The 25,058-nt window shown below is 51.6% G+C and overlaps 1 protein-coding gene across 1 annotated transcript in view; it reads left to right on the top strand.

The window, feature by feature from the left end:
• The first annotated feature begins 1,011 nt into the window (after positions 1–1,011).
• Positions 1,012–25,058, top strand: part of LOC140661401 (uncharacterized) — a 99,374-nt gene continuing 75,327 nt past the window's right edge. The window contains exon 1 of the mRNA XM_072883471.1: positions 1,012–1,108. Within this exon, the coding sequence (XP_072739572.1) occupies positions 1,012–1,108 (97 nt within the window). The remainder of the gene's footprint in view (positions 1,109–25,058) is intronic.

The following is a 25,058-nucleotide window of genomic DNA, read 5'->3' as shown; positions in this document are numbered from 1 at the left end:
GGCGGTAGGGTCTGTGCCACTGGTGATACCAGAGACCTTACTGTGTAGCACAGAGCAGCGTCTGCCGTGGGGCAGCGCTCGTGCAGGGGGCTGTGCAGACATGGGGCTCTCTGGGGTGGTGACGGGGGAAACTCGCTTTTGGGGTATCTCTGCAAATACCTTCCAGTGTGATGCTGTTGTGGCTGGTGCTAAGGAGCAGCTGGGTGGCACCACCGGGAGGGTGATGGTGCCCTGTGCCTCCGGAGGAGCCCGCAGTGGTGTGAGGGCTGGGCAGGACCTCAGTGAGGTGAGATTTAAACCATGTAAGGCCAAGAAGGGGGTAAACTGGCCCAGACTCTGGGTAAGGACAGCAGGGTTAAACGTAGAGGACCAGTACAGCTCTCACAGGAGAGCTGGGGTCCCTCACTAACCCCAAAATGCCAGGGCAGGAGGCTGCTATGTTCCCACCACCCTAGATACCCCACTGGGGAAGGCAGCAGGCTGGGAGCCAGCTTTGGGAGTAAAGCATCCCCGAAAAACGCTTGCAGCAACTTTTATTTGGGGGGTGTGGTGTGTCTCCTTTACCTGTGGAGGCCAAACCAGCACATGGTGGGGGGGTCACTAACCCCTACAGCACCCTGTTGAGGTACAAGCGTGTGTCTGTGTCTGTGTGTTACCCCATGCAGCTCTGCACACGGAGGGTGGGGGGAATCCCCCCTCCAAGCCCTGCAGCGCCGGGGGACGGGGTCGTTGGGGGCGCCCCTGATTTTGGGGAGGCTGAAGAGGGATTTAACCCCTGCAACACCGGGCCCGCAGGAGTACGTGTTAACCCCTGCAGAGGGGCGTGTGGGGAAGGGGGCGGAGGGAACGAGGGTGACCCCCCCCCCCCGCAGGGTGCGGGGGTCCCCGCAGCGCCGGGCGGGCCGGGGCGGAGCGGGCCGGGGCCGGGGGCGGGGGCGGCGGGGCCGTGCCTGCCCCGGCAGCGGCGGCGGGGCCGGGCCGGGATGCGGCGGGGCCGGGGCCGGGCGCACGATGCGCTGCGGGGCGCTGGCGCTGGCGCTGCTCTGCGCCCTGCCCCTCTGCCCGGCGGGGCTGGAGCCCCCCGAGCCGGGCTCCGGGCTGCACGCAGGTAGGAGCGCACGGGGGCGGCGGGACGGCACCCCTGCCCCGGGGCGGGGGAGGCTGGGAGCGGCCCCGGGGCGAAGGGGGGGGTCTTACACGATCCCCCCCCCCCGCCCACGCGTGCGGTCCGCTGGGGCATGGCGGCGTCCCGCGGGCGCGCAGCCCGCTGCCTCCCGCCGCCCCCCGCCGCCCCCGGCCGGGATGCTCGGCGCGGCCGTCCGCGCTCGGATGCGCTGTTAGCGCAGGGCTGCCGCCCCGGGGGCCCGCCGGAGCGGGGAGCGCGGCTCGGAGCGCCTCCGGCCCCCTCCAGCAGCCGGGGCTCTGCGGGGATGCGGCGGCGGTTGCCGGGGTCGGGAGGGGGGTGGTATCCCCTGGTGCCCCGGCACCTCGGCCGCGGGCAGCCACGCGTGCTTTGGGGGCAGAAAGGCTTCCCCAGGGCCCCCCGTCGCTGCAAATGGCATCCCCCGTGGGACCGGGTGGGCGGTGTTGGGGGGCTGGCAGGGAAGGTCTCTCTTTGGGGGGCCTCAGTGTGGCATACGGGTCTCTGTGGCAGGGCCACCGCTGGAGCAGGGCACGGTGTCCCTCTCCCCGAAGGAGCCGGACTTGCCGGCATTTGTGCATGGCTTCTCTGATGTATAATATAACATAAGGGGCTTGTGTGTGCCACAGCTGGAGCTCTTCTTGTAGCTGGGGCACTGCAGCCCGTCTCCACGTCCCTCGTCCTTCCCCTCTGCATCTGGTTACCGAGTCACTGTCCTGAAACTTTTCACAAAACTTTTGGGAATGCTGAGTCCTGTCCCTCCCCGTGGCAGGAGCCCCTGCCTGGCTCCCACCTGGGACGGACACAGCGGGGTCCAGGCCCCTCACCCTATAAAATGGGGCCCAGGACTGGTTTGCCTCATGAAAACTCCAAGCAAGCTATTTCCAAAGTTTGGTGCATGGGGCTGGGACTTTCACTAGGAAGTGATGTGCTGTACGGGGGATGGCGAATACTTTAATAAAGGGACTATAAAAAAGGATGTTTATTTTGAAGGAAGCGTTGACTGTTTCTAAGGCATTTGCTCCTGCATTTGCATTGTGCTAACATGTACGGGTCCCAGTCAGAGGTGGTGGCCCCATGCTCCTGGCCACTGCACAAACCCCTGCCCTAAACCATGCATGTTTGGACGAGGTTAGAGTATGCCAGAGGCTTCAATACAGCCACATCGATGGGAATGTGGTTCTGAGAGGGAAACCACTGATTTATCTCAATAGAGCTTAACTCCACTTGAACCTTGGCTCAGAAACAAGGCTGGAGTGATGCAGTTTACAGCCTGGGAAACCGAGCTGGGAATTACATTCCAGGGGCTGGAACTGGAGCAAAATCCAAGTGGGGATAAGGTGCAGGGGGATTGGGGTTGAACTGAGGCACTTGGGAGGTGATAACTCCAGTGAGGGTATTGGGCTGTGTGGGGAGGAAGGGAGAGGGCAGAGAGGGGTGTCTGCAGCCCAGCGTTTCCCTGGGCACGGCAGGGAAGGGAAGAGCTGGAAGTGCCAGTTGGCTGTAGCAGCATTAAGAAGCTTCATGCTCGTTATATGTCTTTATTTCCTTTGGGTCATGGGGCAGCCCTGGAGGATTTGACTCCAGGTGTGGCTGCCTGGAGTCCTGTCCCCCATGAGTGCTGGTTCCCTTGAAGCACGCCCATGCCCTTTAAGCAAACAGCATTTGCACTGAATTGAATCTGTTCCTTGAGCCCTAATCCGCATATTACCTGGAGCAGAAAGCCAGCCTGGAAATGGTGGTAGGGGTGATTTTTGGGGAGCATTATAAGGCAGCAGGTGGGAGCTGATCTCCTCATGATTGCTGCTGTGGAGCTGTGTGTAAGCTGGCATGCACGGCATGTTGTGCAGGGTAGGCAAAGCCCCAAGTGCCTCCTTCCCAAGGCTGAGTTATTCAACTTGCACCTATTTTTGATGGTTTGAGCTGTAATGATTCCTGAGTGAGACCCGTCACAGTGCTGTGGATCTGTGCTGGTGGGGGGGAATGGTTGGGAAAGTGGCACGGGCAATGTTTCTCTGAGTTTGGGGTGCTGTGGGGTTGCATGAGCCCCGGCTGCTGCCGAGCATCCCCCCCCTCCATGTCCCCAGATGTGCTGGCACCTGTGGGCACAACACTGGTCTCTCCAGGGCTTTGCTGAGCTCGCCCTGCCGAAGGGCAGACGTTCGGGGGATGCTCGGGTTAAGGAGGTGGGGAAAGTGGGAAACCTCCTTGGTATAGTGGATGTCTGGTTGCTCCAGGACTCTTGGGAGCTGTTTTTTTCCCTGTAAAGTGCAATAACCATAATTGCAACCCGGCCCCGCAAAACACAAAACTTACCAAACCAATCCAGAAAAATCCCGTCTGGGAACATGACCCAAAAATGAATGCACAGGAACAATTTGCCATTAATTAAAGCTTAGAGTCACCCAATTAAAATCTGCTTAATTAAGAGATGAGTGGCATCTGAAAATGCAACACTTGACTCCTGCAGATGGTATTTCTTGCTCGAGGGTTGGTGAAAGAGTGGTGGTGAATGGAGTTTACTCCAGTTGGCGGCCGGTCACAAGTGGTGTCCCCAGGGCTCTGTGCTGGGGCCAGTCCTGTTTAATATCTTTATCAATGATCTGGACGAGGGGATCGAGTGCACCCTCAGTAAGTCTGCAGATGACACCAAGTTGGGTGGGAGTGTTGATCTGCTGGAGGGTAGGAAGGCTCTGCAGAGGGACCTGGACAGGCTGGATCCATGGGCCGAGGCCAATTGTATGAGGTTCAACAAGGCTCAGTGCTGGGTCCTGCACTTGGGCCACAGCAACCCCGTGCAACGCTACAGGCTTGGGGAAGAGTGGCTGGAAAGCTGCCTGGCAGAGAAGGACCTGGGGGTGTTGGTCGACAGCTGCCTGAATAGGAGCCAGCAGTGTGCCCAGGTGGCCAAGAAAGCCAATGGCATCCTGGCTTGTATCAGAAATAGTGTGGCCAGCAGGAGCAGGGCAGTGATCGTGCCCCTGTACTCAGCACTGGTGAGGCCGCACCTCGAATGCTGTGTTCAGTGTTGGGCCCCTCACTCCAAGAGAGACACTGAGGGGCTGGAGCGTGTCCAGAGAAGGGCAACGGAGCTGGGGAAGGGTCTGGAGCACAAGGCTGATGGGGAGCGGCTGAGGGACCTGGGGTTGTTCAGCCTGGAGAAAAGGAGGCTGAGGGGAGACCTCATCGCTCTCTACAACTGCCTGAAAGGAGGGTGTAGAGAGGTGGGGGTCGGTCTCTTCTCCCAGGTAACAAGTGGTAGGACGAGAGGAAATGGCCTCAAGTTGCTCCAGGGGAGGTTTAGACTGGATATTAGGAAATGTTACTTCACTGAAAGGGTTGTCCAGCACTGGACCAGGCTGCCCAGGGCAGTGGTTGAGTCGCCATCCCTGGAGGGATTTAAAAGCCGTTTGGATGAGGTGCTCAGGGACATGGGGTAGTGGTGGTGTTGGTAGTGTTAGGTTTACGGTTGGACTCGATGATCTTAAAGGTCTTTTCCAACCTCTACGATGCCGTGATGCTGTGATTCTGTGAAAGCAGTCTTTCAGTAAATTATCCTCCTGGAGGTCTGGTACTCTGAAATATCCAACACGGCATTGTGCAGCAAGGCTCCTCAGATCTGGTGTCTTACGCTGTTGTGTGCTTGGAATTAGGATGTGTACATGGACTTTGTAAACTAAATGTTTAACCTAATGTAACTATGCAAAATCATACATAAATTGTGATGCGTTAGTACTGTTTGTGCAGGTACAGTAGCATATGTTTTATATGACATAGATCACATTTGTGTATGTGCATGTATGTATATAAAGCTTTCAAAATTATGGTGATGTTTATTAGTTTGCAAGTCAAGTTGCTTAAAAATCCAGAAATACCAGATTTGGACTCTTCATGTCATCTCCATTTGATCCTCCAGTGCATGCACGTTACTATGGAATCCTCAATTAGGCAATTATATGGTATCATTTTTTTTTCCCCTCACAAGACCCTAAATTGTCCTTTTAAAGTGGCATAAATACAGGGGTCACTGCCTCTGTCCCCATCACAGAGAGTCTGTGCAGCCTTCCCCTGTGGCTGTTTGTCCCTGTGAAGGCAGAGAACAAACGATTAAAACTCCAGGGCTTGCAGGAGTTATGAGAGCCCCCAGACAGAGCCCACCAGTATATTTTTACAATGCAGCTTTTATCTCAGAGGTCCTTCATGCACTTCTCTTAGCTGAGGTTTTTCCGCACCAAAGGATGCAGGGGAGCCAGCCTGGGTTTGTTGTGCTTTGGGTCCATTCGAAGGGGGCTGGAAGGATGGATGCAGGGTTGCCGCAGGGCTGTGCTGCCTCCCAGGGGGGCGAGATGGCCAGCCGAGGGGTCGGTCTGCTCCACTTCCCTGCAAAAAGAAGAATCAAAACCTGGAGAATTTGGTGCACTTTTCTGCACTGGGCCTGAAGGAGCGCTTTCCTACGTGATGTGAAAGATGTCCCATCGTAACGTGAAGACTTGGAGCGATGGCAAAGCTCGCCTGTTCCCGGGCGGGCTGCAGTGAGCAATTGCCCTCGCAGCTGAAAAACACCCCCGCCCCCATCTGAAGTCTTGAGTTTGCTGAGCATCAGTTTCCAGCTGTTATCTGCTGGATTAAAGAGCCCTTTTCCACCCTAAAATCCTCCAGTTCCTTTGCCCCTGAGTTGGGAAGAGGTGGGTAGAGGCAGGAGCCCTTGCTGCTTTCCCTTGGACAAATGCACGTAGCACAAATGCCATCACTTGCACTTGATAATTTTTGGTTGCTTGGTTGTATCCCCACTTGCACGAACTCAGTGAGGTTGGGTGCCCACTCGCTTGGGTGCTTTGGGAACCCCAGCCTGGATGTGGCCCCGGTTTCCTCTGATGTGTCCAGAGGAGAAGGCACTGACCCAGGACATGATGCTGCGTTTTGGGATGTGGCATGTGCTAGGTGCTTTCACACTGCCCTCACCAAACGCTGCCATCCCACCCAGCGCCACTGCTTTCTCGAGGTGATGGGAGACACACGATGCTAATGGCAAAGCCATAAGGGACAGGGACACTGGGGTGCAGGGACGCTGGGGCGTGTGTGCATGCACAACGCTGGTGCCGCTCCTAGGGCTGCTGTATCCAGCCAGCTGCCGTGATGATGCTTTTTGCTGTGGTGTTTTACTGTGGCAAACTTGAGCTGTTTGGATTGAAAAGTCTTTCTGTTGAAAGACTTTTCTGTGTTGGGATCAGTGCAATGTGATGCTGGAGTCCTCAGCGATTCCACATAAAATACCAGTCCTCATAATTGAGGACCAGCACATACCACACACCACTCACATTTATGTGTCCTCAGCGAGTCCACATAAAATGCTGAATTATTTGAAAAATTTCAGTCAAAACTGTCCAGCAGTTCCCAGGATCCTTCTCTTCAGCGTGTATTTGTATTCCTGTAAACTGGAGTGCAGACTTGAAGTTTGGCAGCATCTCCACGAGAAATCCTTCCAGATTAGACCAAGTTATAAAATCTTAAACCTTTCCGCGAGCCCTGGGCCATATGGAGCCTCATTTCCTGAAAACTCTCTCTCCCTGTTGATTTTTTTAAAGTGCCCACTCTCTCTGTGCCAGCAGGTCTGGATCCTGCCCTGGGCCGGCTCTGGCACTCGGCAGCCCACGTCCCGACGCGTGCCACCGTGCAGAGCAAACAAGGACTGAGGTGCTCCGGCCTGCCTTGCAGCCAGGGATGCTAGCCCTGCTTGCACCTCTATTTTTTGCATGTAATAGGTGGAAATCATTACATTTAGTCTAGCGTGCTGGGAAAGGGTTTCAAGGGTGAATAACTGCTGGTCCTTACAGGAAGATTTTTCTAGAGGAGAAGCGTCATGGATAGCCTGCATGCTGCAGATTTATGATCATATAAACTTACCGGGGAGTTGAGCTAGATGATACATGTATTGCGCCTGTGGAAAAATAAACAGTTTGAACTGGGCCGTGCACTGTTATGCCTAAGCCAGTGCCTGCCCTTGTCGAAATATTGACAGAAGCTTCGCTGCTCTCCCAGGCAAAGCCTGGTGCCAGCAAGCAGCTCCAGCTCCTGGCGCTCAAGCCCAAGCTAAGCCGGGCTGGTTTTATGTTTGCCTCCAGCGAGGTGGAGGGATCCGGGGGGCTGGCGGACACAGGGTTTGGTGTGAGAAGCAGCTAGGGGTGGCTGTCCCCACCCCTTGCCTTGGGGCAGGCTTCCAAAAGTCTCCTAATTTCTTGCAGGGGGGGCTGCCATCTGTTGCTGGTTGAGGTCCTGGCTGCGCAGCGGGGGCTGACGTAACGTCGTTTTACCCCCGGCCAAGGAAGCCAGAGATCTTTGTGTATGTTCAGTATGCGCTATATATATCCATAACATCAATCTTCACTCTCGCTAGCCTTGTAGTCATTGTGGGGCCGTGGGGCTGGTGTTAAGCCTGTGCGGGCAAGGGATGCTGGCTGTGGTACCACTATCAGTAGCTGTGAATGGTTGCAGCTCAGACTCGGAGGACAGTAGCTGGCTCCCCCGATCGCTGCGGCATATGGGATCATTCGTTGCCCTGGGGTTTTGTTTTGTTTGAGCCTCGTTTGGGAAGGAAAGCTCAGGAGCCCCTTTGGAGAGGTGGGGGATAGCCGGTGGCTCGCGGGGACTCTGGGGTGCTGGGGCCTCGGTCCTCGTGGCCCCAGCTGGGTGCAGGCTCGGGGCTTGGCTCCGCCGGGTGCGAGGAAGGAGCCCTCCTCTGCGGGGATGCTCCGGCATCCGGGAGGGTCTGCGCTGGTGTTGCAGCTCTTGCCCAGGCAGGCAGGGAAAGGGTCTCTCCCTCCTCCTGCCTGTCGACCCCGGCAGCGTTTCAGGGGACAGACGTGAGCGCAGAAACCTCATTTCCTTCAGCTAAAAAGGGAGCGGAAGGCTGTTCACCCCGACCTACCATTGCATAGCAAGATTATTATTTCTTTTTTGTGCTTTGCTCCCTATTTTGAAACAAACCAGGCTGGCGAGGCTGGGTCTGTCCCCTTCCTTCACATTGCAGAGTGAGCGTGGGAGAGCTCAGCGAGGGGCCGAGCATCCTTGGCTCTGCCAGCTGCACCGTGGGGTGTAGCAGCGTGGTGAGACCTGGTCCTGCCGGTGCTGCCGTGGGCTCTGCTTTGCTGGGGGCAGACGGTGACGTGGGCAGCGGGAAGTGCTTCCTGACTGCCAGCTGGTGGCAAGGGACTCCTTGTCCCCATAGTTCCTTCATTTGTGCAAAGGCTTAATTCAACCTGCAGCCCCTGTGACAGAGCAGTCAGCTGAAAAGCTTTGCTCTCCTGTGGCCATCAATTAAGAAAAAAACCTCCCTAAGACTTAAGCACCCTCCTCCCCTGTCTTTCCCACTCCAAGAACTCAAGAGAGCAACGCAGTGACAAAAATCAGCTTGTGTTTAGGGCATGTCAACCTTGACAGTTGATGGCAATTAGTGCAGCACTAATTACCTACATGGAACTTTGCCTAGCTCCCCCACCCCTCCCAGCAGTGTAATTCCTGTGGGGTTAAAGGCCACCTCAGGTCACATCGCACTGATCCCGGTGCCGCTGGGGACAAGGGTGCCCTGGCGTACGGCCGGGTGCTGGCTGGGTAGATGGGAGGCAGGCAGCGGGATGGAGGGACGCAGCAGCCCCTCACCCTGCAGCCGCGAGTCTCTGTCTCATCGGATTTGCCGCAGTGGTTTCATAGACGGGTTGCAGCAGCTCTGCAGGAAGGAGCGCCAGGATTTGCTGTGATAAGGTGGATTTCTTTTCCCTAATTTCCTTTCCCTCTCCCCCCCACCCGTGGTGCCTGCTGAGGGACAGTGTTTCTGGGAGGGGGTGAGGAGACCCGAGGAGATGTGTTGGCTCTCTGGGAGCAAGGTTACCTCCAATGCTTCCCTATTGCCGCTCGCTCCCAGCAGCCCCGGCGCGCTCTGCGGGTGTCCACTCGGGATGCTGCGGGGTGTGGATGCAGCATGGCCAGTGCTGCTCATCCTCAGGTGGCTGCAGTGCATTGCCACACCGGGGTGCTCAGCAGCCTGACCCCCGCCCATCAAATCACAGAATCATAGAACAACCCAGGTTGGAAGGGACCTCCAAAGATCATCTGGTCCAAGCTTTTGTGATTAAGGGAGCCTAGATGAGATCGTCTAGCACCCTGTCCAATTGCATCTTGAAACCCTCCAGCGATGGGGACTCCATCACATCCCTGGGGAGGTTGTTCCAGTGATTGATTGTTCTCACTGTAAAATAATTCTTTCTTATATCAAGATAAAACCTGTCCTGGTGCGACTTGTACCTGTTGCCCCTTGTCTTCTCCATGTCACTCCTTGTGAAGAGAGAGCCTCCGGCCACTTTGTAGCTGCCCTTTTAAGTACTGGAATACTGTGATGAGGTCTCCTCGAGCCTTTTCCAGGGACGATAGACCTAACCCCTTCAGTCCTTCCTCACAGGGCATGTTCTCCAGCCCTTTGCTCATCTTCAAAGCCCCTCTCTCTTTTCTGCTCCCCTCCCATCTGCTGCTTGGTGGCCAGGGCTGGATGATGTGCCCCGCCACAGCCTGCTGAGGCCATCACCTCGTTGCAAGCCTTAAACACTGGCTCGGTTCCTCCTCTAAAGCTCATGGGAGCTGCAATGGGGATTCTTGCTGCAGGATTTCTGGTTGGGGAAAGCAAACGGGGAGCTGCTTGTGGAGCCCCCCCTCCTGGCTTTCCACAGGGGTCTGCTCCCAGGAGGAGAGGGTAATGGGGTGGTGAATTAATGACGTTTCAGCCGGGGCTGGGCTGCTCAGGGTTTTGGGAAGTCTCCGAGGCCATTCAGCCAAGCTGTGCAGAGCACTGTGCGGGAGTAGTTGTTCTGGCTGGTTCCGAATTACCACGGACATTGTGTGAGCGGTGATGGCCGTGCCAAAACCGCTCTTCACGCAAGTGTCCTTATCGATGCTTGCAGGTTGTCAAATCTTTCTCTTAATGTTGGCAGTCCAAAACATTTGAAGAGTTTGTCAAGGGACCCAATATTTATTCCCGAGTATCGACATGCAGATACACACTTCTGTGCTTATTTCCATAGGAAGCAGGTTCGTAAATCCTTTTTGTAAAGCAGAAGAGGAGTTTCTGCCTAATTCCCATGACTCCCAGAACTGTGGCTCAGGGGAAGCTCCAGCTATTGTGCCAGCCTTCACCAGGTGGTGCACACCAGCTCGCTTGAGCTGCTGTGACTTTATTGAATAACCGAGCGCATTAAAGACTTCACCAAATAATTAATTTGCACAAGACTTTCTCAGAAGCTTAAACCCCTCTGTTAAGATGGCATTGTCCTTCCCAGAGCAGGTTCATCCTTGGATGCTTCTTCTCCAGGTCCCTCTCAGCATCTGCGATGAGGAGCAGAAAGTGATTGCCCCTTTCTAGACACGTATGGTTTTCTTGTTAGGTTTACCAAGCTCTCTCTCTTTTTCTTTTTTCTTTTAAGAAGGGGAAGGTGTTAGAGCAAACCATGCAGCTTTGCAGCTCCCCAGGCAGAGGGAGGTAGCTGGGGTTTTCTAGAGGTACGATGCCCTTTGGGATGTGGGATGTACCTGAAAATTGGAAAGATGCTTGCACTGGGCTCTATCTGAAAAATGCCTGTGCTGATCCGAGTGTGTATGGCATCCCTATGGCAGCTCAGCCTGTGAAGGCATCGCTGCTCTTTTTTTTTTTTTTTTTAACACAGTCAAGTTCTTCATAAATTAATTCATTATTTGAAAGATGGGAGTGATTAGTAAACAAATTGGCAGAAAACAGATGTGTTGGGAACAGAATCTAGTCCCAAACATCAGAGCTAGCTGGAAACATTTTCCTCCACGTCTTTCCAGTGTGTTTTCAACACAAAAATGCATTTTCTGCAGTTGAGATGCTGAGATTTTTCTACATAAATTTTTTCCTTAGAAAAATATGTAGCTTTTCCATTGAGAAAACAGAAATAGAATATTTCACTGCAGGCCAGTTCAACCCCAGTAAAAGCACTCCCAGCTTGGGGAGGTCACTGTACAGCCCAGGTGGTACCAAATCACCTCTCCCCAGGTGCTGCCTTGCCCTGCTCTGCTTCTCCCTCCCTATCCCTGTCGAGCAGGGTGAGTAGGCAGGAGAGTGGGTCCAGTAATCCCAGGAACTAATACAGCCCCCAAAGGTTAATACTGAGCTCCCTCCAAACGAAATATGATGGTCCATTTCCAAAGATCTCATTCAAATTGTTTCATTTGGGAAGAATGACAGAATTTCTTCTTTTTGATCCAAAATGCCTCAGCAAATTGTCCGGCTATTTTAAAGCATCCCTTTTTTTTTTTTTTTTTTTTGCTAGTGGGTTTTCTCTGCTCTGAGACAAGACGGATGGGGCAGGGGTATTTCAGTGTCTGATCACAACCAGGCATTGAGGGAAGGATGGAAATGCCGGCGTCTCCCCTAGGCTGGGATTTCTCATATCTGCTGGAGTTTGTTGAGCATCGTGGGCTCGTGCCAGGCTGGGGAGGGCTGAGCCTTCGCTGGCCCCAGCTGCCCCAAAGGGTGAGGTTTGAAATATCGCTGCAGCTGCTTGCGTAAGGTGCTTCACATATTTCCCCAGCCAATCTCACTACTCCAGGGAGACCAGCTGGAGGAGTCAGCTGCAAGCATGAGCACCCAGAGAACCGAGGATGGCTGCAGGCATTCAAGGCTGGGGATGGCAGTGGCATTTTTGCATATGCTCCTTTTTTTATTGAAACACTTGTCCATAGGCAAAAACTTATCCTGAGAGCCATCAGGGCAGGGGAGCAAGGAGCGGATGAGCAGATTTGGTGCTGGTCATGAGTGGCAGCAATGCATCTCACGGAAACGAAGGGCTAAACCTCCTGTAGCTCGTGTAACTCTCACAGCTTCTGGCACCACTTTAGGAAGTTAATATGGGTGCTTTTTCCCAGGGTGGTGTGAATCTTTGATGTGCACATAGCCTTTTTTTTCTCTGCTCTAAGGAGCCCCATCATCTGCATTTATTTACAACTTGAGAGCTCCACTCGGCAGTGGGGACCCAGGACTGGGGGTGGGACCTGGTACTGCAACACCTGGTGTCCCTGTTGTGTTTAATGGCTCCATGTGGCAGGTGTGCAGAGTTCATCCCCTCCTAAACCTCTGTGGGGAAATTACAGGGGTTGGGCACAGGTCAAACAGATTTAGCTTAGGGAAAACAGTTGATTTTTGTTGCTTTCACCAGAGTGCGAGGGAAGGTATTTTTTTTTTTTCTTTTTGGTCTCTTAAAATCATTCAAATAGCAGTTTCTATTTTCTTAAAGAAAAAAAAAAACCTACAGAAAGGTAATTAACTTTTATTTGTTGAAAGCTGACTACCCTCACAACTAGCATTATGCAGAGATGTGCTTCCCTGCTTGCAGAAAATGGATGTATTCTAAGTTGACATATTTAAATAAAACAAAATATTTCCATCGAGACTTGGAGAAATAAGAGAAGCAGGTAGGTAATATATCGCAGAGACATCTTAAAGCACTTCAGAGCCCCAAACCCATCCTTGACAGATGCAGGGATAATCTCTCCTGCTGCTCAACTGCAGGCAGCTGTGGAGGAGTATGCAGCTGATGTTTATTGCAGCAGCCAGTCCCAACTGTTTAGAGCTGGCAATGAAAACCAGAAGAGCATGGGAGGAGGATGGATTAGTGCAGAGAAAGGCCCAGGATCTTTCACACCAGCTTGTCTGGATGGTTTTGATGGGAGAAGCTAGTCCAGTATCCCTGCCTTTTTTTTGGGGTGGGGAAAGGTCTGGTTGCTAGGTGCCCGGTGCCCCAACTTGGAGAGGACCTGGGAGCAGATGGCTGAGGACAAGCTAAGGACTGAGCAGATACAGAGCGCTCTCCCTGTGCGAGAGCTCGCTAGCGGAGGGGCTCCACTCATAACTAACTTTATGATGGGTGATTCCTGGGAAATGAAGCATCCGTAGCCTTTGAAGTCAGGACCGAACCAGGAAGCAGTGGGATGGGGTGGCTGTGACACAGAGCAGGGCTGGGGCTCCCTGATCTCTTGCTTCGCCATGGCCCTGCACTAGCTGCTGTTTCTCTGCCCGTGATTTCCATCTGTAAAACAGGGAGTGATGCTAGACAGATGCATGCTTTTACTCTTTCTGTAATGGCTCTGAGCTGAGATCTCTTTGCAAGACAAAATGCAGCCAGGCAGTAGATTATGTTCCATTAGCTCCTCACTTTCTCTCTCTCTCTCTCTTTTTTTTTTTTAAACCTGCTAGACATGATGTTTTGAAGAAGTGCTGTTATTTTGTCAGCTTGATCTGTCTTATGCTTATCCGTTCCCTCTCTCCCTACCCCTGTGAGTGCCAATGTTTATGCCATTGCAATTTCAGCAGAGCGCTCTGGATTGTAACGGAGAAAAGCGGGAGTTGCTGGGCTTGCTTGGAGCAGATCCCACCAGCTGGGGAAAAATGCCATGTGGCAGTGCAAGAGCTGAGGATGGCACGACTCATCCCTGAAAGGTGTAAATCAGAAGAGATATTCAAAGTAACCCCAGTCATGAAGACCACAGAGTCGCAGGGCAAGGAAGTGGGGTGACAAGAATTTATTGGGATATTCTCTGTGTGTACAGCACCATGCGGGACCCAGACCTGATGTGTTTTGGGGCACTTGTACGCCTCTGTACTAACAATTAAGTGTGTGTATACTCAAGACTGAGTATGAGTGCATGCTACAGGTTAAGTATGGATTTTCAGAGTGAGAGGTACATTTTATTACGACTTTTTCTGCTTTCCTGGTGCTGAGCCTTCGTTTCTAAGCCACATTTTCAATGGCAGCTTCCACTGGGAGTGGGAAATGCTTGACTAAAGAGGCAGGTTAAACAAGTTGCCATCCAACGAAGGCATCTGCTGCACAGGATTGAAACCTTTAGTTTGTCAGAGTTGCATTATTAATACTTTTCTGAAGTCCTTGAATGGATCAATTAAACAGCTGGGTTTTGCCTGTGGAAATGCTGGTCTTTGTTTTGGCAGGTGGGGATGTACCAAGACTGAGTGAGATGTTCTGTAATGAGAGCTATTAAAAGGTTGTTAGCAATGCAGAGGGGTTTTGAAGTTGGATCTTGCTTTCTGGCAGTGAGCTTTGCGTGAGCAGAGTTTAAACAACTCCTGTGCTTCCTCCCCCCGCCACTTACTGCAGCATTTTGAATGTTTTAATTTTGAGGGTGGCAAACTGAAAGATTGGGTGACAGGAGACAGAGGACCTAGTCTCCATCATGCCACATGGTCTTCCTTGCCCTGGCCAGTGACTAGAGGACACAGGGGGCTGGAGCTTAAAGTGAGCTTCAAAGAAAGAGGGACAAAGAGATGAAACCGGTATGCGCTCTGTACGTAGAGTTTGAGTGACTTAAAGAACAGCTTTTTGGCCGGGTGACCTCGCTGTCCTACATCACTTGGAAACTCCTGCCTCTGCCTGCATCCAGCCAGCTCCTCGGTGCCTCTCCGATGTTTTCCCCACAGTTTCTCTAGTGGAGGTTTGAGCACAGACAGCACCGTGGCACAGAAATGCTTTGCAGTGTGGCTGCCAGAGATTTTGCAGGAACTCAGTGGCTGCAATCAGCTGATTGCAAGGTCTCGCTTTCTTCCAGGGCAGGGTGGTTGGTGTAGGGACCTTCCTTCCCGGCAGCATGTGAAGAGGTTTGTTTTAATTTCAGAAAGACCATGGTTCTTCCTTGCAGCCTCAGAGCAAACCTGGGCAACCAAGCCCCGAGCTCCCTACCACAACCTAAATGAAAAATTGCCCAATTTTTCCAGTTTCACGCCAATAACTGCGAGGTTTTGTACTCATTTGGAAGGAGAGAAGGGACCGAGTTCCTCGCACAGGAGCGTTTGAGCAAGACTTCAGCCTGGGGCAGATTGCAGGTCCCGTGCTGAGCCCTCCCATGCTCCATAGGCAGCAAAAAAAGGCAGCTGGAAATTATCCCCAGCCTTCCTGCTGATGTATTGCAGGGGCAAAAGCCAGGGCAGGTCACAGCTGCCTCAGACCTGCTCCTGGGGCTGGTATGGAGGAGGAAAGTGCTCCTTCCTCCTTGTCAGTGGGAAATGCATGAGGGTGAGTGTGTATTTAATGCCCTCAAGCTGCAGTTCATGGCCAGGTGCTTTCTAGTTGCCATAGAGTTTGCACCAGCTCTTGGCATCAAATCATCCCTCAGGGATGAAGTCAGCTTCAGTGGCTGTAAATAGGATGCTGCCATTGCCAGGCAGGTCAGCACTTGCCCCTGCCTGGAAATGGTTTGAACCTGGACGAAAGGTGGGGGCTCCCGGGCTGGCTGCCCACCCCGATCTGCTCCCAGCTCCCAGGGAGAGCCACTTACTCCGGCTTGCTGAGGATGAACCAAAGCGGTGCCCATCTCCCTGTGTGCCTGTGGCTTGTGGCAAGCAAAATTCATCCTGCTCGGACTAGGCAGGTCTTGCAAAACCATGTACAGTGCTTTAATGGCAGAGGTCCACAATATTTCTTTCCCCCCTTTGCAGGCTAAACCTTTAAGCTGCTAAGCTTGCTTTGAGCAAAAACTTCTTTTGGTGGCTCTTTCTAAGGAGGAGATCAGGTGCCTGCCTGGGGTAGGCAGTTTTCTGAATCCTTATTAATGGGTTCATTTTATAATGCCTCGCTTGGGGTTTTCCTCTCCAACTAAGTGGACTTTGGAGAATCCTATACCTTCTGCAGTAGAAGTGCTGTTAATTTTCTTCCCCAGCTCTGCTGGTTTTAATTGGAACCTCCCACGTTAGCTGTAACAACCCATATGTTGATTGTATATATTATTTAATTCGCTGCTGGCCTACCTCAAGGTTGGGTTGTGGTAGAGTTTTAGTTGCTCAGAGGACTTTAAATCCAGATGAGATGTTTTTCCTAAAGGGAAAGATGTTTGTCCAAATTCAGCCACAGCTGTTGGTCTTCAAGTAGGAATTAAGCTGCAGATCTCCTTTGGCATATTCTTTATAGGACACCAGATCACAGTGGGGTTTTTTTCTAGCTTGAAAATGCATAAATAAGAGCAGATCCCATGCTAAGTGACCAGTCTTGTACCATTTGATGCATGCTGATTGAGCAAAAGTCACCCAAAATTAAATTAAAGCAGCAAAAATGCTGTGCCTCACTGTTTATCCCAGGCACGCTTGCTTTAGAAGGCAGTCTTTAGAAGTCATATCTTTGGTTCTTGTGGTTTAATGATTTAGATTTTATATTTTTCTGTCTTAAATATACAAGGCAGTCATGGTTCTGGGTAGGCAGGGTGTGACTGTGCCCCAGAAGCACTACTGGTGTTACCAGGGTAGTTGCTTGCTGCTCTCTGGAAAAGCTGGTCTGGTGACAAATCAAGTTTTATGTCTGTTGAGATATTGCAAGTCTGTTTAATGTCACATGCAGCAGCAGGAGGTGTAGGGGAGGTGTATCACCCCCATCCAGGAGTGGGAGATTGTCACAGCATAATTCATGTTGGAAGAGCTGGAGATCATGGAGTGCAGCCCCTGCTTGAAGCAGGTCCATCTAGATCCAGGCCATTGAAAGGGGCACCTGGAGATGAGCGCTGCTGGGTGACCGTTTTCCTGCAGAGGCATGAGTGGCATTTCTAAAACTGTTCCTTTGTGTCTGGGCTCTTATTTCTGATATGTGAAGTCTGGTTTAGTTTAACTTGGTCTTGAGCCTTGGAAAGAAGTGTCTGGGGTTACGTCAGAGACTGCAGCTTTCTCCTTTCAAGTACAAGGAGCCAACTGATACTCGAGCGGGCAAGGGGAAGGGGAGACAGGGCTGACACACTCCAGGAGGTCCCGGGGTATGGAGGGAGCTCCAAGCCTTGTCGATGTGGGAATTGCAACTCCCAATGCAGCATTTCATTCCCACAAAGAAGGGAAGGAAGAGAGGGGGAACATCGATAGCTGGAGGCTGATCCTAAACCGGGAGGCTGCAGCTCTCTCAGAGGCATTAAAGTGATTCAGGAAGGAGCATCCCAGGCTGTCCCGGCATATTGTGCTGCTCTGCCTCCTCCCCAGCCCTTCATTTCAGCTGAGGGACCCCCATGCCTTGCAGCTTCCTGCCTCTCCTGAGCCAAACATGTGCGAACGTGACCGTGAATCTCACCCTGGATGGTTTTTACACACACGGGCTGGTATTTCCTCCCAGCTCCCTCTCCCCCTGCATGGCCCCTTCACAAAGAACGGAGTCAGGCATCGCTTGTGACCTTGACCTCTGAACCTCTCCCCCCCTCCTCCCAAAATGTGAAGCATCTGGCAGGCACGTGCTGCTTGGTGGGGCTGGTGGAGCTGCAGTGATGTTACCCAGGCTGTGGCTTGTCTCCAGGCTCCCTTGCCCTGCTCACCCTTTTGGGATGTGTTTGCTCTGCACCCCAGAGTTGTGCCTGTTCCTGGCATGGTGGCTGGTCGTGGGGAGACCCTGCCTCTAAAAGTGATCCCCAAGAAGAGGGGTGGACTGTGCATCCCTCCTCCTTTCACATTGGTCAGGACAAGTTTTCTCCAGTGAAAGGGTTTGGTGGCTGTGTTGGAAGTTATCAAGAGTTTGACTGTCACAGGGCAAGGAGTGATCCAGAATGACTCCAACCTGTGAAGAGTGAGCCAGATCTCCTCTTGAGTCCTGTGTACTCCTGGCTCCCAGCCAGGGAGCTCGACAGGAGCTCTTTTTAGGGGCCATTTCGAAGAGGGAACCAGCTACTTCTGGTTAATCCCTTCCTGATGCCTCCAGCAGCCATGATATTGAGTGGTCTGAGCTTCAGACCAACACAAAGATACCCAGATGTCTCATGCCCTGACCATGGCATGGTCCTCTCCTGCCAATGCAGGGGGAAGATGAAAAGAGGTTCCCTCTCTTCCATGGGTGTTTCTGGGGTGTTGGGGATGATTCATCCATCCACAGAGCCAGGAGGTCCCTGATATGCTTCCCATGGCCAGTGCTGGACAAGGAGCAGCTGGGAGCCAAGGCACCCCTGCACTTTGTAGCATGGCAGCAGTGAGGCAGCGGCGGTGCTTTGGGCAGGGAGAGGTTGGATCATGATCTCAGCAATTGCTGTGAGCGAGGAGACCAGGGCTGTTCCTCACCCAGAACCACTCTCTGGAGGTGTCTCTGCAGAGGAAGGCGATGCATTTCTTTCTAGGATGGCTCGCTGCAAATGTGAGGTCCCACATCTTGCATCTGTGGGGCCAATCTGGGAGTGTGTTTGCTGCTGTCAGAGAGCAGGTCTTGGGGCTGGGCAGGAACGAGCAGAGGCTGGCATGGGCACTGCTGCAGAGCTGGCCGGACCAACCTGGTTGTAGTGTTGTGGGGGGCTTTCATCAGGGCTGGGATGTGGTGGATGGACAATGGCTCCCTCCTGGAAGTGGTGATGAGCTAGATGGTTTTCTGGATGGGGTAATAAACTCCTGGCTTAAAAAAAAAAAAGATGAAGTTGTAAAAGAATAAATAAAAATCACCTCTGAATTTTTGCATTCAACTTTTTGTGCTTGAACCATTAGCAGTCAGGTTTTCCAAGCTTTTTGCTATAGCTGTGAGGCTCAGGAAGGTTAATTAAAGAGAGATTCAGAGCTGTTAATGAGTCCAGCAGCTGGAGCATTAAGTCTTTGTCTGCATCAGCAAGTAGTGTGCTCTACCAAAAGCAGATCCGTGGAGCAGCAGGTCCAAGGCTCCTGTGTCCACTCTGTATGGGCTCTGTGGTTTTCAGCTTGGACTGGTCTTGGATTTTCAGTCCACAGGATACTCTTCATGTTGGAGAACTTTAAATGTCCTCCACAGCACTTCTTCTGGCTTAGTGTCACCAGAAAGGCGTCATCTGTGGGCTCCAAGACTGCTCTGCAGTGTAAGCTAAAGCACAGTAAGTGGGGACGGTTGGGGTGTTCAGCCTGAAATGCCTTCCTGATCCTAATTAAAATAACTTGTGCATTGGTGGGGTTTTTTGCTATGTCTGTATTCCCCTTCAGAAACAGTTTGCAGAAGCATGTTGTGAACACGTCTCTGCTGCAGCTCGGTAGAGCATGGACTAACGTTGTCCCAGGGGAGCCCTTTCCTGCCTTCCTTTCTGAAGGAGATAGGAAATGTGGAGGTCCTCACTGCACACTTGTGTCTTTAAAGAGGTGCAAGGATGGCAGAGCTAATTTTCAAGCAACCTCTCATAATCTGCATTAAGATTTGCTCCCGACTTGTGAATCTTAAATGACAGAGAGGCCCCTGGGCTCCCTCTCTCATGTGACTGTGACTCACAGTGCGGTGGCAGACGTGCTCTGGCTTTGTAGGCGTGCTCTGTGCTTGTGGAGTACACGTGCAGCACACGCACGTCTCCCTGAGCAGTGGAATAACTCCTTCGCTCAAACCCGGCTGCAGCATCGAGGTGCCCTCCTGGCTGGTGCTGGCCGTGGGGAGCCCTGTCCCCAGGCTGAGCCTCCCTGAGTGCTCCCCCAGGCTCTCTCCACCCAGTGAGATGTGGGAAAATGAACCCTGCTCCTTTTCACAGTTGCCTTCTCCCTGCTTTAATCTCCCTGAATGTGTTTTTGTTTCATTTTTATATTCTTTTCAGGCTTTTACTGGAATTCCCACAGGGCCCAGGCCGAGCGGGTAGGGGATGCTGATTGGAAACAGAATAGGACTGGAAGTAACCGAGATAAATGGCCTGATAAAACAGCCAGAGCCTGGCTGGTGTGGAGAACCAGCGTGGGACTGTCCTTACCCCTTCCTGCCTGCTTGGAGAGGGCTTGAGCCAGCCAGGAACCAGCCCACTCCTATTAATTGCTCCTCTTCCCCCCGGCCCCTCTTTCTTAACACCAGTGTACAAACATTGCTGCAGAGAGCAGGGGTTAATGCAGCTCAAGCCCTGGCTCGTAAGCAGCCTGAAGAAGCCCCCTCTATTCGATGGGATTGTGTATGGTGAGGTCTTGGTCCATTACTGCTGATTTACACCCCTGCCTGTATAGGAGAGTTGACTGCCAAGAAGAAAGGGATGGGCATCAAGGTTTTCCACAGCATAAAGGGATGCATGTTGCTCTGCTTGGATAAATGAGTAGATTTTTCTTCTTATCTCAAACCTGAAAGTGGGTTAAGCATGTAGGAGAGTAGTTGTCTTTTTTTGAAGCCTGTAACATCAACAGTTGCCGTATCAAAGATGGCACAAGAACTGCTTGCTCAAAGCATGGTGCAATGATCAGGAGATTACTGACATCTCCGGGTGGTGGTTGCTGTTGTGTTTGAAGCGATGCCCTGGATTTGACACTTTTGTAGCTCCTTCTGCAGTCAAGCAGAGCAAAGCTTCATCTGGACCCCCAAGGACCCCTCAAGGACCCCCACACCTCAGCCAGGGTTTCTCTTTAGCTTGATCGACAGTTTTCTGCTGAACACCATGGCATGGAGCTCCCTAGGCCTCGACGAGGACTGGCAGTTGTGTCTCCTTCCCTGTGCCCTTCCTCTGTGGTCTTCTGTAGAAAAGTATCTGCCCGTTGCTCCTTCTCCAGGAGGGATCAGCATCCTCAGAGCTGCCCAGCGCTGGCCAATCCCTTCTCCAGTGACAACCCAGCTCTTGTAGGTACTGACTGCGTTTCACCATGCAGTCATAGCTGTATACAGTCTGTCTCACCATACCTTAAGGCAGTGATGACAGGAGGGGGTAGGGCAGGTTCTTGAAATGTAGGAATCAAATATTGTAGGGAGAAGAGGTATTTGACCCTGGTTGTCCAACACCTTAAGGCAGTGTCGTGGTCCCTGGGCTATGGCAGGGACTGAACGGCTCCATTGACTTTGTAGGTCTGTGATTTGGCCCTATGTTTTTCAGATTTTATAGTGAATGAATATAGTTAAGTATTTAGGGCTGAGCTGATTCCTTAAAGTATTTGTTTTGCTGGAGGTTTGGTGGGAAAGGTACAGCAGTTCAAGCCAATTCCACTTTTTACATTATTTTTTTCTTTGCTTCACTTCCAAACTAGAAAAAAAGAAGGAAAGTCACTTCTTCATGTAGTCCTGCTGCTCACGGAGCACTGAAGTGTGCTGCAAAGGCTGGAAGCACTGCTGCAAGCCCAGCATGAGAGACTGCTACAGCAATCTCTAGGACATTTAATCTGATGACTTGAAAACAAACTCACCCCAGCTAGTTTGGAGGACCCCTGCAAGAGTTGTGCTCGCAGCAATCTGCATGTTGCTCGGTGAATAAATCTAGCAGGTATTGCTGGAGTTAGACAGGAAAGTAATGTTCTCTGCCCTTAGGAAATACAGGTGTGGAAAGCAAGAGCAACCATCCCGTGGTGTCTGCGGCACACCAGCCTCAGAGAAGTATTTGTTGTAGCTTTGTAGAGTTGCTCCTTATTAGGAATATTTTTGGGAGAGCCTAGAGGAGAAGAGCCATGCTGTGGCAGGGGGTTGCCCATGTCTAAGGAGCTCACAAATGAGATGTGGGGAGGGTTTTGGAAGTGTAGGACATTTAGGTCTGGTGGGATCCCAGTTTCTTAAATCCCCTCCTCACTTGTGAGCATGCTCTCTGCAAAGGCACTGTTGTCAGATGCTTTGGCTGCTTGTGCCTGTGCTGGAGATCTGTTCTGGGGAGATCTGGGCTTCCTCAGCACATGCCTGGGAAGAAAAGTGGTGGAGCCTAGGGTTAGGAAACTGGGGGTTTCCTTTACCGAGTCAGCTGCAGATGCTGGACATGGATGCTGACCCTCCCTGGACCAGGAGCTGTGCAAAGACACAGGGGTTTGCCTGTCCCACAGGGACGCTGTGCGGGTCCCTGAAGGTGTCCTGCCACTCCAGCTCCCCCACCCCGTGCCTCAATAGATGTGCCAGTGTCGATGGGTGCAGCAGACTGCCCTGACCAGCCCTGTTCCAGCAATAAACCTTTTCCCTCCCTGTCTACCTTCCTCACCCTGCTCCCAGTTTTCCTGCAGAGGCTGGTCCATATTAAACTTCACTGCTCCTAGCTCCAGGTTGCCAAGGATGGCTTCAACAGCTTTCAAATCTCAGACCCTTTGGAGGGTCACTCCCAGGAACCATGTAAAACCCCCTGATCTGCAGTTTGTTGTGGCTATCTTACTTGCTGGCAGTAAGATGCAAGACCAGGTTGCAAGGATTGCTTTTCACAAGCTGGGAATGTTTAATGTCTTGGAAAGAGAAACCTTGAAACCTTCCACCAGAAGGGTTTCTCTCATTGTGATATTGGATACAGTATATGGCTTAAAAAATAATTCCTGGCAATTTTGGAGCAGTATGTGATATATTGTTTTAGTTTAGCACGCCCTTCTTTTTCAGTCTGGGAAGTGAGCTCATGGGTCTAGCTTTTCTTCTTCTTTTTAATCATTACACAGAGGTGGCAGGGCAGTAGCGTAAGGCACTGCTCACTTCAGTGAAGCTGGAGAGACACCAGGGTGGGTTATGGGGGAAGCTCACACTAGAGGACTAGAGGAGTTCTGGTGTCTTCCAACCTGTGTGTGTCTATAAAGATGGTAATTTGAGTGGTCCTCTTCACCACTCCAGCGTACGTTGTACTAGAGGTGATTTGCAAGTGAGGTGGAATAGAGATGTGGCAAAGTATTTGCCACAGAGGTTATCAGACGTGGTGCTGAGGCACTAAAACAGAAGGTAAAACTACACAGGAAAAATATACTTGGGGATGTTCTTCAGATTGGCTGCTTCAAGGTAAAGGAACAGTGAAGTTGAGGGAGGGTGGGCTTGGGGATCTGCTTTGACGGAACTCGATGGACTTGGTGGAGCCTGAAGCTGAGCTGGTAGTAGAGAGGTGTCTCTTGGTGACCTAGTGCATCTGGTGAGAAAGGGGGTGGATGGAGCAGGGCTTGTGAAACTGGGTCTAATGGGGTGAATAATTTCAAATTGGGAAGTGGGAGTGAAATTCAAAACCATTAAAACAGTTGGTTTTCCTGTGTTTTGCAAAGAAAGTTTTTGGGGGGTTTTTTGTTGGTTTTGTTTTGTTTTGGTTTTTGGTTTTTGGAAATGTCCTGACATCTCAGGGTTTTAAAAACAAAATTTCACTTTCAGTTTCAAAACAGCTGTCTGTGTTTCAGTTAACTAAAGTTAACTTGCACTGAATAAAAGAAAATAAGAAAGAGGTAACTCATCCGCAAAGATGAAACCCTTCATTTCTAAGCTGACTCAAAATGACTCATTTTCCTCCCTTTTTTTTTTTTTTTTTTTTACTTAAATATTGTGGAAGTTTTCCATTTGACATTGATTTCTTTCCAGCAATTTCGTTTAACCCTGAGACCTCCCCCACATCCCAAATCCAGCAGTTTCTCAATGTCGTCTGTTCAGAGAAGTGGAGCATCTCTAACGAATGTGTTTTCCCTCACTCAAAGGCAGCAGGAGGAATTAAGAGGACATTTTTTTTTGCAAGGCAGATACATCCCTGCTGTTAAAACAAGACTTGACAACTCTGTGTCTGGGGCTCTCCCAAAATCTGCACTGTTATCTGAGATGGGCTGTGCAGAGGCAGCATGCATGGGTGAGCGTGTGTGACCTCTGCCTTTCTCAGCTTTACTTGTGATGAATAATAAAGGCTTGAAAATTGTTTCTTGGTGGGAGAAGAGATATTTTCCTCTGGGTTCTTCTGCATAAGAAACTCTGTTTTTTTCTCCCTGGGAAATTCTCTAGGTTAGTAAAGAAATGGAGAGAAAGGAAAACTTAATTTGAGCTGGGAAGTGATTATTAGTGGGTAGGATGCTCCATTGCAGCCTTAGAAGTAGAAGATACAAGAGTGGGCATGAACCAGCCTTTGGGCAGGATGCATTTCACAGGGAGGAAGAGGATTTTGAACCCTGAGGACAAAACAGGGGTGGGGATCTCCACATCCAGCAATGGGGTTTTGCATAAAGGTTGACCATTGTAGAGGTCTACCAATGCCCATGTGCTGAGCGTGTCCTCCTTGGGACCTTATCCATAAATTAAGTTGCAGGAGGCTTCTTCAGTCCCAGTGGGGCACCTGTGCCCATCCTCAGCCAAGCTCACCCTCTGCAGAGCCTCCTCTGCCCAGGATCCAGCCACAGCAAGCCAGGGCTTAGCCTTGGGACACAGGGGAGCCGTGGTGGATGAATGTCTGCTGAGGGAGCTGAGAGGGTCAGCCCCTCCTGGGGGGTGGTGAAGTGGTGCCTCCAGCACAGTTTGGGGTTTGACAGCTTCTCTCCATGTGTAGGAAATCCTGATTTATGTTTATTTGCCTGGAGCTTTCTGAGCTGCGGTTCGAGCATTATGGGCTGAACCTGACCCATGAGGCTTTGGTGAAATGACACTTCACAAGAAGAGGACATCTTTTTGCTTGGAGGATCTTAGGGTCCCCAGCCCCGATGCCTGGGAAAGCAGCAGCTCATGGCATTGAGCAGCTTGCCATGAAACTTGAAGTCTCACAGGCACCCAAAGATACTTTGGGTGTAAAAATACCAGTGGAGGGGGAGAGGTGGGAGGTGAGTAACTCTGCAAAATGCCAAGCATAAAGAACTTGGAGGAGCATTCAGGAGTTGAGTAAAGGTTGAAACCGCAACAATTCAATAGTTTGTGCAGGAAAATTGGCAGCCGCGAGCATGGAATGAATCACAAATGTGCACATGTTTTGCCTGAGGTGAAAATCGCAGTGCTTTTTGGCTGTGAAATGTCAGCTTGTTAGGCTGGGAAACACTCATTTTTAATTTCTTCTTTATTCTTGTGAGCTGTGTTGAAGGGAGCATGAGGGGAAGGTCGGGACTACTACTCCTGCCCTGCTCTGCCCCAGGCTGGGCTGTTGCTGATGCATGAGGCTCTTGTGGTTCTTTCTCTCTCTCATTCCTGCTCTGTTTCTTCAGATCCCCTGGGGCACACAACACGTGGTAGCTAGATACAACCTCCAGAACATTGTTGCCAATCAAATTAATTTTAGCACCAGGTCAGAGCCTGAGCACTGACCCTTGCAGCAGCATATCTAA

This window comes from Ciconia boyciana, chromosome 18 (genome assembly GCF_034638445.1).
Source record: "Ciconia boyciana chromosome 18, ASM3463844v1, whole genome shotgun sequence".
NCBI lineage: Eukaryota > Metazoa > Chordata > Aves > Ciconiiformes > Ciconiidae > Ciconia > Ciconia boyciana.
The sequence above is the reverse complement of the archived record's forward strand: the minus strand, read 5'-3'. Positions and strand labels throughout refer to the sequence as shown.